Source organism: Megalobrama amblycephala, linkage group LG16 (assembly GCF_018812025.1).
Source record: "Megalobrama amblycephala isolate DHTTF-2021 linkage group LG16, ASM1881202v1, whole genome shotgun sequence".
Lineage (NCBI taxonomy): Eukaryota > Metazoa > Chordata > Actinopteri > Cypriniformes > Xenocyprididae > Megalobrama > Megalobrama amblycephala.
The window spans coordinates 13,011,688-13,024,367 of record NC_063059.1 but is presented as its reverse complement, the minus strand read 5'-3'; the positions used below and the strand labels follow the sequence as shown (position 1 = coordinate 13,024,367).

Genomic DNA, 12,680 nt, shown 5'->3' with positions numbered 1-12,680 from the left:
GAGAAATCCTCCCTGTTTGTTCATGTCCTCCTCAGGTGGATACTAGAATTTATTTGCTTGGGGTTTATGGGCTCTAGGCTTGCAGAGGTATATGGTTCAATTTGTGACTCTGCATTGCTCTTGCCAAGTAAATAAACTCATCATCAAACAAAAGACGGGCTTGCTTACCCATGCACAGAACACTTCATTTTCTGCAGTGTTGACTACAGAACTCCCAAGAGCTCTGAATGGATAGATATGAGGTTGAAAGGCCATCTGCAGAAGTTTCCAGCTAAGATCATTTGTGTGCTAATTGAATTTGAAACATTCTTTCATAATCTTTTTGAGTGTTCTTCTCTGGCAGCAGCACAAAACCTTCTTTCAGCAAGTCCACCAAGCCAGATACACAGAGAAAGGCACTGACTGCTTCCCCCAATGAGAATCACACGGCGTATCACTCCACACTCATTCCAATGTCACCATCCACAGCCAACCACTTGTTTTCGCTCATCTTTTATTTTAGAAGTCATAAAAAATGAATAACAGTGCAAAACCGATCCTTGATGTGCACAAGGATTTGCTTTAAAGCTTGGTTGCGTCTTCTTCATTGGACTGATGCAATGTATTAAATACAGTACAGAATGCCCATTTTAAAAATGTTACAGTGATAACAGCATACAATATAGTGGTTCTTGATCAAATATTGTGACTCAGTATGAAATGTTCTCTCGCTGTACAAAACTGTCTTCAACTACAACATTTTCAGCAATATTTTTTAAACAATTCTTGAAGTAAATGTTAGCGCGCACACACACACACTTACACACTTTTCAGTCATAATCTGCTTTTTAAATTATTATTTTTTTTAAATTTGCCTCTAATAAACCTATAAATAATTGGTTGGTCCACAAATGCTTAATCGGTCAGTCAAAAAAAAAAAAAAAAAAAAAAAAAAAAAATCAAGTAAACAAGGTTGTTATCAACAGTGATGCTTCCAGAGCTGTCAGATCATTCCAATTTTATACTATTCACTTTGACATTGTGAGAAAATGAGTGTCAGAGCAGAATTAAGTGCCCTTGTTACATGGGTTTGCACTCACAGGCCTTGATGGCCTTGAGTCCAACCATATTTAAAGCATGTGGACAGTTCCTAAAGATACTCTTGCGACACTTAATACAGCAAAACTTTGAGACCCATTCCATTTTCAGGTGACGCATGCTTTCATAGAAATTCTGGGAAGAAAGAAAAAATTAAATTTCTCTCCCATATGTGCTTATTAAGCTCTTTACTGTAATAATCACAGCTTGTGTCCTCAGGTGGGAGGGGGTCCTTTGTAATGTAGGGCCAGGTGAAATGAGCGGGTCAGGGTATTGGACCGATGACATGAGGTATCGTGGACTGAGATGAGGGGCCAGATCACCACAGCAAGCAGGAGGGCAAAAAGGATGGCAAGCATTGGTGCTGAGGCCTTCCGCATGTCAAAAAACCTCAGGGGCCCCAACAGCCAGGTGCCTCTGTGCCATAGGCTGCTAGTAGAGGCCTTCTGTCTAATCAGGTCACTGGAAACAGAGAAATACATCATTATAAAAAGCAATTTTTCAGGATTACCAGACTGTCAGCAGGTCTCTGCTATAGTGATAGTTGGTATAAATCAGCGGTGCCTAATGCTGCTCATAGAGGGCCAGTTTCCTGAGAGTTTAGCTCCCAACACTTGTGCCTGAAAGAGCAATCCAGAAGACTTTGATTAGTTGGTTCAGGTGTGTTTAATTAGAGATAATGATAATGACCCATCATGAGCATAAATTCAATTTAAATTTAAGCTTAATTTAAGTTATGCATTGGTGAGGTAAAATTGCTTTAATAAGTGTGAATTACTGTTCACGGTAAAGTTTCTTTAAGGACAGCCTTGAATCATTGCAGCGTTTTAGAATTGTTGATGTAAAAATGACTTTAACCAAGATTTAAACAGTTGAAACTAATATCTGTGTCCTTGCTTCATGTTTAAGTCAATTTAAATTGATTTCTCTGACAAAATTGGCCTCACTGGTCAGGGAAGCATATGACTTCACTTTGTCAAATGATTCTTATTGCATTTTTGCAGTCCAATAGACCTTAAACGTGCCTTTTTTGGACACTGCCCAAATCACTGGCTCAAGGGTAAGTAAGAATCTTTAAATATGTTGTACAAAACAACACTGGACTTCACTGACTTTCATTATATGACCTTTTCCCCACATTATCTTTATGCAGAAGAAATGAAATCCAGGTTTGGAATGACACGAGTGAGTAAATTATGACAATTTTCATTTTTGAGTTAAGTATCCCTTTAGATTTACATACTTAGTATTTGCAGTACTACAAGTTACAGCACAGACACATTTATTCAAAAGTTTGGGGTTTTTCAATGTTTTTGAAAGAATCTCTTATGCTCTCAAAGGCTGCATTTATTTAATCAAAAATACAGTAAAACAACCATGTAAAAGCATAATTTATACATCATGTGATGGCAAAGCTGAATTTTTAGCATCATTACTCCAGTCACATGATCCTTCAGAAATCATTCTAATATGCTGATTTGGTACTCAAGAAACTTGTATTATTATCGATGTTGAAAACATTGTGCTGCTTAATATTTTTGTGTGGAAACAGTGATGCATTGTTTTCATGATTCGAGTAGAAACGTTCAAAAGAACCACATTTATTTAAAATATAAATAATTTGTAACATTATAAATGTTTTTACTGTTGCTTTTGAATAATATAACGCATCCTTGTTGAATATACTTTTTCAAATGCTAGTGTATTTCTAATGCCTATTTTTCCAGCTGTTCACAACGTAAAAAAACAAGGTGCCGTTTATTACAACAAAATACATAATCAATGCAAACCAAAACAAATCAAACAGTTTCTCACCGACTCAACTTTGTACAGGTGTTGTCCTGCGATGAGTCAGGGAAAGAAAGTCTCTCCTGCTGCCTCTAGTGACATAGAAGGACAAGACGATAATAGCTTGAGATTAACAAAGCCCTGCAGGGACTCTATTGTTTACCAGCTCTTTGGCACTGGCACACATTACAAGTGCAATTATGAGTGGGGTGTGTCGAGAGGTGTAAATCACATCATAAAAATCATGCAAGGCGCCACATTCGCAACACATTAACAGGCCTGGCTTTAATTCACAAACCCCAGGTGACCACAAAAGCAGCTACATAGGTTTGTAACACATAAAGCTACTGTGTGAGGGTGTACGTGTCTGCACGAGTGAGATATACCTGTGGGTCTTCGTGACGTTGGCGATAGTGATGCTGGAGGTCACATGACGGGGACGGGCGGGGGTTGCAGCACGTGTGCCAAGTTTGCTGTAGGTGGGGGCGTCTCTGGGGGAGCACGTTCTCCTGATACTCCACTCCCTCCTCCTCCTTTCCGGACAGCAGAGATGAAAAACTGGAGCGAGGCTATAAAGATTCACAGAAGCAACAAACACTTTTGATTGCCAAAGAGCGGACAGCACATTCTCACTACATGTGACAGCTTCGCCATGCTACAAAAGGCGCTTGTAAATCGAAAGAGACGGGCTCCATTAACTAATAAGGTTCAAGGCGGCTCTGTCTTTTTGTGCTCTCTTGTTTTTCTCATTTGCTCTCATTCTTTGAGTCCTTTAAATGGGACCAACAGATACGCTGCCTCGTCCACCTTTTCGTGTGACACATTACACAGGCGCTCTTGGGCCTTTGGCAGTGCCAGTTCCCCACTATGTTTGTGCCCACAATTACAGCAGCCATTAAAGAGCCTGTTAGAGCGGCGGGTCTTTTTCCCTTCCCTGTAAAGCTGCCAATTAGCCATGAGCGCTGAGAAATTACAAGAGGCTCTTTGAAATGGAAATGGTCTCGCTCTCTCATCGAGGTTTTTCCAAGGCTTCGGCAGGCAAATCGGCCTCTGCATCAGTGCAGAGGATTCTCTTTCCCAGAAAACAACGTCCCCCCTCCCCTCTCTAAAGGAAGAGTTGAGCTTTTTAAGTCAAGATAGTTCAGATTCATTTGAGATGGATTAATTAGAAGCACGGCTGAATTAATGTGGCTCATATAAACATTTCTTTTTATGATGCCCCTAAAATAGGCTTTTTCCCCACAGAAACACTGATATACATTAATGATTTAAGAATAGAGATTGAGGCAGTAAACAAGTCTTCAGCAAGTCAATGTGACATCTCTTAATGGAGGTGGAAAAGCAGCATGATGACCATAACAGTGTCGAAACCGGTATAATGCGCACAGCCTGTGACCGCTGTGTCTTGTCTTAATGAGATATGGCAAAATGAATCCATGTGCAATTGCACAGAGCATCCATTCTACATTTATGACTGCAGTAATAAATATGTAAACTGATGAAGCAGAAATCAAATCCAGAACAAAATCATTAAGTTATGAATACTGAACCATGCAGTGTAGATGAACATACAGTGGGGTTTCACAAGTCCACTAGTGCAATTTTGTGATTTAAAGGTGCCCTAGAATTAAAAATTGAATTTACCTTGGCATAGTTGAATAACAAGAGTTCAGTACATGGAAATTACATACAGTGAGTCTCAAACACAGTTGTTTCCTCCTTCTTATATAAATCTCATTTGTTTAAAAGACCTCCGAAGAATAGGCGAATCTCAACATAACACCGACTGTTACGTAAACGTCAGGATCATTAATATGTACGTCCCCAATATTTGCATATGCCAGACCATGTTCAAGGCATTAGACAAGGGCAGGACGTCTGGATCTGTGCACAGCTGAATCATCAGACTAGGTAAGCAAGCAAGGACAACAGCGAAAAATGGCAGATGGAGCAATAATAACTGACATGATCCATGATAACATGATATTTTTAGTGATATTTGTAAATTGTCTTTCTAAATGTTTCGTTAGCATGTTGCTAATGTACTGTTAAATGTGGTTAAAGTTACCATCGTTTCTTACTGTATTCGCTGAGACAAGACTGTCGTTATTTACATTTTTTAAATACTTTTAGTCTGTATAATTCATGAACAACTTCATTCTTTATAAATCTCTCCAACAGTGTGTAATGTTAGCTTTAGCCACGGAGCATAGCCTCAAACTCATTCAGAATCAAATGTAAACATCCAAATAAATACCATACTTACGCGATTAGACATGCTGCATGATGAACACTTTGTAAAGATCCATTTTGAGGGTTATATTAGCTGTGTGAACTTTGTTTATGCTGTTTAAGGCAAGCACGAGCTCTTGGGGCGGGGAGCAGGAGAATTTAAAGGGGACACACAGCCTGAATTGGCGCATATATAATGATGCCCCAAAATAGGCAGTTAAAAAAAAAAAAAAAAAAAACTATGCTGTATTTTGAGCTGAAACTTCACAGACACATTCAGGGGACACCTTAGACTTATATTACATCTTTTAAAAAGACGCTCTACGGCACCTTTAATACCATCTATTTTATTATTTTTCTCCATTAAAAATTATATCATTAAGTTATTTCCAGTTTTTTTTTTTTTTATTAATTGAAGACTCAGACTTCTGGACCCCACTGGATAATAATTCATATAGGAACATGTACCTATTAAACATCAATAGCTACATCTAAGGTGACATGTAAAATTCATATTCCAACACCCATCTTGACAGCACCAAGTGAGTCTGCACTACCTATTGATGAAAAGTTCAATGATTTTATATAATTATTTATAATTAATGGCTGTATAAATGACAACTAAATATATATTTAAAGGCCAAAGACTGATTTTATGAGATGTAATTCATTATAAACACATGAGCAGCAGCAGCTGGCTATTTATTGCCTCTAAAAAAGTGATACTGATGTTACCACTGGTATTAACAACACAGTTACTTTGCATCAAAAAATTCAATAATATTGACATCAAGCTAATGCCAAAAGCAATCTACGAGAGCCATTAAACCATTTTTGACATACAGTGTAATAAGTAGAATTACTCACCGAGCAGCTTAAACGTTTACATACACTACCATTCAAAAGATTTTTTAATGTTTTTGAAAGGCGGCTGCATTTATTTGATTAAATATGATGGTAAAGGTGAATTTCCAGAAGTCATTATTCCAGCCTTCAGTGTCACATGATCCTTCAGAAATCATTCTAATATGCTGATTTTCTTTTTAAAGGGTTCACCCAAAAATGAAATTTCTGTCATTATGTACTCAACCTCATGTTGTCCCAAACCCATAAGACCGTGGTTCCTCTCGGAACACAAATTAAGATATTTTTGATGAAATCTGAGGGTTTCTGAACCACCCATAGGCAGCAATGTCATTGCACCCATTTGAGGTCCAGAAAGGTATTAAAGGTGCCCTAGAATCAAAAATTGAATTTACCTTGGCATAGTTGAATAACAAGAGTTCCGTACATGGAAAAGACATACATTGAGTTTCAAACTCCATTGCTTCCTCCTTCTTATGTAAATCTCATTTGTTTAAAAGACCTCCGAAGAACAGGCGAATCTCAACATAACACCGACTGTTACGTAACAGTCGGGATCATTAATATGTACGTCCCCAATATTTGCATATGCCAGCCCATGTTCAAGGCATTACACAAGGGCAGCCAGTATTAATGTCTGGATGTGCACAGCAGAATCATCAGACTAGGTAAGCAAGCAAGGACAATAGCGAAAAATGGCAGATGGAGCAATAATAACTGACATGATCCATAATATCATGATATTTTTAGTGATATTTGTAAATTGTCTTTCTAAATGTTTCGTTAGCATGTTGCTAATGTACTGTTAAATGTGGTTAAAGTTACCATCGTTTCTTACTGTATTCACAGAGACAAGAGAGCCGTCGCTATTTTCATTTTTAAACACTTGCAGTCTGTATAATTCATAATTCAATTCAGGGAGCGCAAGATTTAAAGGGGCCACACGCTGACTCGGTGCATAGTTAATGATGCCCCAAAATAGGCAGTTAAAAAAAAAAAAAAAAAAAATCTATGGGGTATTTTGAGCTGAAACTTCACAGACACATTCAGGGGACACCTTAGACTTATTACATCTTGTAAAAACTGGTTCTAGGGCACCTTTAAACACGTCGTTAAAATAGTCCATGTGACTACAGTGGTTCAACCTTAATGTTATGAAGCGACGAGAATAGTTTTTGTGCGCAAAAACAAAACAAAATTAACGACTTTAACAATTTGAACTGTTGTCATACACAGTTGACGTAGTGAATGCAGTTCAGCGCTTCCGTGTTCTACGCCAGAACAGCGACTCATTAGCCGGCTCCTGCATCAGCATCACACACATGCGTCGTGCTGCTCACGTGTACTGAGCTGGCATTCGGATATAAACACGGAAGCGCTGAACTGCATTCACTACGTCAACTGCGTATGACAACGGTTCAAATTGTTAGTCGTTAATTTTGTTTTGTTTTTGCACACAAAAAGTATTCTCGTCACTTCATAACATTAAGGTTGAACTACTGTAGTCACATGGACTATTTTAACGACGTGTTTAATACCTTTCTGGACCTCAAAAAGGTGCAGTGACGTTGCTGCCTATGTGTGGTTCAGATACCCTCAGATTTCATAAAACAATATCTTATTCCGAGAGGAACACAGATCTTACGGGTTTGGAATGACATGAGGGTGAGTACTTAATGACAGAAATATAATTTTTGGGTGAACTAACTCTTTAATATCAATGTTGCAAATAGTTTATATACAAAATATTTTTGTGGAAACCGTGATACACTTTTTCAGGTTTCTTTGATGAATAGATTCCCAACAAAGTGTACCTGTGAAACATGCTCCGTCTGGACGGCTTTAGAACAAAGTTGATGCGTCTGGCCCAGCCAAGCGCTGATACGGTCAAAGGTCACAGGCTCAGGAGACCTAGTTTCAGGTGTGGACGTCTTAAATGGTCTGGCAAACTGAGGCTTGCCAGCTCTGATGACTATTTTTAAACAAAACAGACACATGCAAAACAGATATTAAGCAAAACATAAACAAATCAGGACCTAGGAAATAAAAAGAATTCCAGAGGTTGATTGTGGATTAGATAAGACATTTACCATAAAAAACTAATCTAAGTTTACAATCTAAACTAAGTCTAATCCCTGGATATAAACACCAAATATTAGATTTGAAAACTAGTTGCTGCTTTGAATATGATACAATGGGCCAAATCACAATACAGAGGCTCACAAGTTGAGATCTTTGCCCATCATGAACCTCATAAATGAGGTTTTAGGTGGCTACTGGCTATTTTTCAAGGATATTAGAAAACAAGCCAAATTGAGAGCAGCTCTTCCATGATTATCGAGTGATTAATGCGGTGAGAGGGACACTGCCTTCAGTGGATGGCACCAGATACACTGACCAATCAGGAGCCACGGCTTTACCTGGCACTGGCATCTGGGGTGGGGCAGTACACTCTAAGCTCTTCTCAACGCCCTGAAAAACACAGCAAATACATTCAGCATTCACCTATATTACAGATATACAAACACATGCTTGTTATTCACAGTCATTTTTACCATCAAGGTTGGCTTCTATACATTAAGATGCATTTCTTTTGAAAGTAATGTACTTTAATAATAGGGTGGCTTAATGTGTAAGGCAGCTGTGCTCGATAAGTAAAAACATAACAGCTAACTCAAACCTGTAAATGCCTATTTGCATGTTACATACCCCTGCATGCTACAACGTGCAAGCACACATGTGCTTAACGTCTATAAATGCATACAAAGACACAAACCACATGTGACCATTTCAGTTGGAAGCCAAAAAAGACCATGAAATCCCCCAATTTGCATTTCAATTACATTCAGATGCTAGATGGAAAATGTATGCAAATACACATGGACCAGCAGTCCATGCTTAAAATGTATTGTATAATGTAAATAAGTATAGAGAGAAGTTGGAGCTGTCAGATGGACTTACTGGCTGCTTGACGCTGACAGATGCACTGTCTGGATGTGAGTCCACAGGACTCATGTAGACTCTCCTCCTCAGAGGATATTTGGCTGGTTCATCTGTGCAAGACATACCTGAGAGGATGGAAGTAAATGTTAATGCTCATGATAGATCAAAGTTGAAAGTCTGTGTTTTAAAGTGATACACTAATTGAAATGTGTAGCATTCACAAAGAATAGGGCTATGGAAAGCATTAAAACCTCCAGTCCTCATTTGGGGTCATGATTATTACATAACCGCCTGATTGTAATTCACACGTGAAGCATAAATGACTCTGGAGCACCTGCGGTGGTTTACGCCACATGCACCGAAAATATAAACAAGGTGTTAATGTGCACTATGAACGCAAAGTGCTCCAGTTTCACTTTATTTTAACATTCACTTAGAAATGCTGTGAAATTCAGAAAAAAAAGTGATGAATTTAGGACAGAAATATAGTACTATTGCATAATGTTCTAATATTTATAACCTCAGCAACAAGAGAAACAATAGACAACAATACATACACAACAGAAAACAACAAAAATAATCAATATTACTACAAAAATAATATTTTGGCTGGCTGTTTTTTTGTTTCGTTTTGTTTTTTTTAAACAATGTGGATGTGGACCAAAAGAAATATCTAAAATTTAGGTTTATATATTAAACATAACTACTGCCCTATGCAATATTTTTACAGAACAATACTGTACATCAGTTATAACAACAAACTATTAAAAATTGTTTTCAGTAACTAAAATAACTGAAATAAATATAAATATATGAAAAACATTTTATTTTAGTTAATTGCCAATGCACCACTTCTAATTTTTGTTTATTTTTTTATTTATATACTAATTTACTACAACTAAAACTTAAATAACTAAAGCTATATAGTATATATAATAGTATATATATATATATATATATATATATAAAAAATATATATATATATATATATATATATATATATATATATATATATATTTATTTATTTATTAGATAGATAGATAGATAGATAGATAGATAGATTAGTAAAAAGGACAAAACATAGCAAAATGACTAAAGCTAAAATTAAAATGAAAACTGAAAATATTGAAATAAAAGCCAATTCAAAATATTAATAAATATAATAGTATAATATACAAGTATAATCAATGTATGACTTCAAGTTTAAAAAGGTATGTGTATCAAGCTTACACAGTAAATGACGAACAAAAACAGAGAGCTAATCATTAAATCACAATTATTTGCATGTTAATTAATAACCAGGTAAAGTATTGTGATCGCCACAGAGGTCTGCACATGCCAGTGAACATTTGACCCGACCGGTACTGTTAAATGTGAAGCCCGAACTCAAAATCACTTCCTGTATTTCAGGATTGCGTGCAAAAGTCACTATAGTAACATGTAAGCAAACACAGTTTCATCAAGGCACAGTGGCCTCAGCAGTAGAGTAGCCTATCTGTCTTCTTGCCATCATTAGCCAAAATGTCTTTGTGAGTCCTGCACGTAACCGCTGAGCTTTTTTTTGGTTTTACCAAAAAGTTCAACCTGTGAGTTTTTCGGGAGCCGTTGGGTTTGGGTCAAGTAGCAGACCTCTAGATTGCCATGGCCCTATTTGCAGGTAATGGATATGAAGATTGTGTTGTATTACGGGGCAACCCCTACCTGCAGAGTTGGTGTCATCACGGGAGATTGAACCACCAATGTCCACTGAAGGGTCCCACTCCAGAACCAGGTGATCTTGACTGGACTGAGGAAGGCAGGCCTGAGACTGAGGCGCCATGGTGCGCTCTACAAAACACTCATCCTCCAGCATACTCTCAGAGGGACAGCCAGAATCAGGGGCACACAGAGCCCAGTCCTCTTCAAAAACCTGGAATAGCACAATTAAACATCTTAAAACGTGTTCATTTTCAGAATTGTATTCCAGTTTAAAAGATATTCATTCATAAAGAAGAAAAGTTTTGTTTTTTTAATGATCTTGAAGCCTCTTATACTCACCAAGGCTGCATTTATTTGATCAAAAATATAGTAAAACAGTATTTACAAAAAAAAAATGAAATATTACTACAATTTAAAATAACCGTTTTCTATTTTAATACATTTTATTCCTGTGATGGCAAAGCTGAATTTTTATCAGCCATTACTCCACTCTTCAGTGTCACATGATCCTTCAGAAATCATTCTAATATGCTGATTTGCTGCTTAAGAAACCCTTACTGTCATTATCAATGTTGAAAAAAAAGTTCTTGCTTAATATTTTTCTGGAAACCATGATCATTTTTTTTTTTTTTTTTTTTGAATGAATTGAAAGTTCTGAAGAATAGCATTTATTTGAAATGGAAATCTTTTGTAACATTATACATTATTTACTGCCATTTTGATCAATGTAATGCATCCTTGCTGAATAAAAGTGTAAATTTATATATTAAATAGTTTTGCATTTAATCATATTACATCTACACAATACAATTCATTCAATTTTAAGTGCGACAACAACATTCTGAAAGTTCTAAGAACGTATTGAACCGGAGTGAGGGGGAAAAATGGCTAAACATTATAGACATTGTGTGCTTTTTCTGAGCTATGGAAAATATGCTGTGGCAATTCATTATGGGATGTCTGGTGTGGGACTCTATAAACATCCTATATCTGAGAACAGCATAAAGAACATAAGAACGCTACATTTTTAGCGTGTCTTTACGTGATCCACTTGGACCTAAAGAGACAAAGGCGTATACAAGGAACTTGTTCAAATGGACAGTACATGTATTGTACAGTGGCTGCTTGGCTACAAGACAACTATTCAGGCTATTCAGGGGGTGTATTCATGACTCTTCTGCCAGAGCGTATGAAGTTGGATGCTTGAGTAGCTTTCCCTTGGGATAATTTTCCAAAATATGCAACAGTCTTGCTCTGAGCAACAGTGAACTTGAGATGGCACAAATTAAATTATCAAATAAAAAAAAAGCTATCAGGGGAATATCAGGGGAGAGAAGGGACTCTTCAGGGTTTCATAGTCAATTTTGCATATGGAGTGTAATAATACTGATCTATGGAGGATTGACCATGAATATTTGCTAAAACCAACCATGATACTGTAGAAATAATCAGTCAGCTGCTTGGTTGGCCAATATACTGGGTGGGAAATGAGTTGAAATGATTACACACACCTTGATTTCATTCCAATATAATGGAGCAATTGAATTAGATACAAGTTCAGAAGAGGCTATGAGAAGCTTCTCAGACTTTAAACTTTCTTCACACCTGGAATGAACTAAGATAATCTCATTTGTGCACATGCATGGATGTATACCAGTCTCATGCTGAGCAGGCGCGTGTGCAGGCGGCCCAGGCCTTGAAAGACGTGAGTACAGTGGAGCATGAGTTCCTGCAGCTGGCTCTCGATGGCCTGGGCGTCCGCCGGCTCGCTCCTTTGGATCAGCTCTTCTCCATGCTGGAGCAAATCGTTCAGTCTACCTGCACTCTCTCCAACAGCCTCTTGAAACCCCTGAGAGGTAAATATACACAAACACATTTAATAATCATACATATACAACACCTATTCTTGATATTGGCTCTATAGATAAACCCCAAAATAGAAATAATAAAAAAAATCATTTTCATTTTGAATTGAAGTAAAAGTAAGCCTCCGTTTAGGATCATAGCAAAAATCTCAATAATAATTAAGCACATTTAGGGTGTTTTTTATCAATTTTTATAATGGCAATGTTATTTTC

The 12,680-nt window shown here is 37.2% G+C and overlaps 1 protein-coding gene across 4 annotated transcripts in view; it reads right to left on the bottom strand.

The window, feature by feature from the left end:
• Positions 1-479: 479 nt before the first annotated feature.
• Positions 480-12,680, bottom strand: part of si:ch211-137a8.2 (uncharacterized protein LOC777613 homolog) — a 30,632-nt gene continuing 18,431 nt past the window's right edge. For 2 of the 4 annotated variants that reach the window (XM_048161712.1, XM_048161713.1), the window contains exons 6-13: positions 12,257-12,451; positions 10,606-10,813; positions 8,923-9,029; positions 8,382-8,433; positions 7,776-7,933; positions 3,252-3,434; positions 2,893-2,957; positions 480-1,539 (exon numbers count right to left, since the gene is read on the bottom strand). In XM_048161712.1, the coding sequence (XP_048017669.1) occupies positions 1,293-1,539; positions 2,893-2,957; positions 3,252-3,434; positions 7,776-7,933; positions 8,382-8,433; positions 8,923-9,029; positions 10,606-10,813; positions 12,257-12,451 (1,215 nt within the window). In that variant the 3' untranslated portion in view covers positions 480-1,292. The other 2 variants (XM_048161714.1, XM_048161715.1) reach the window with 2 other exon arrangements.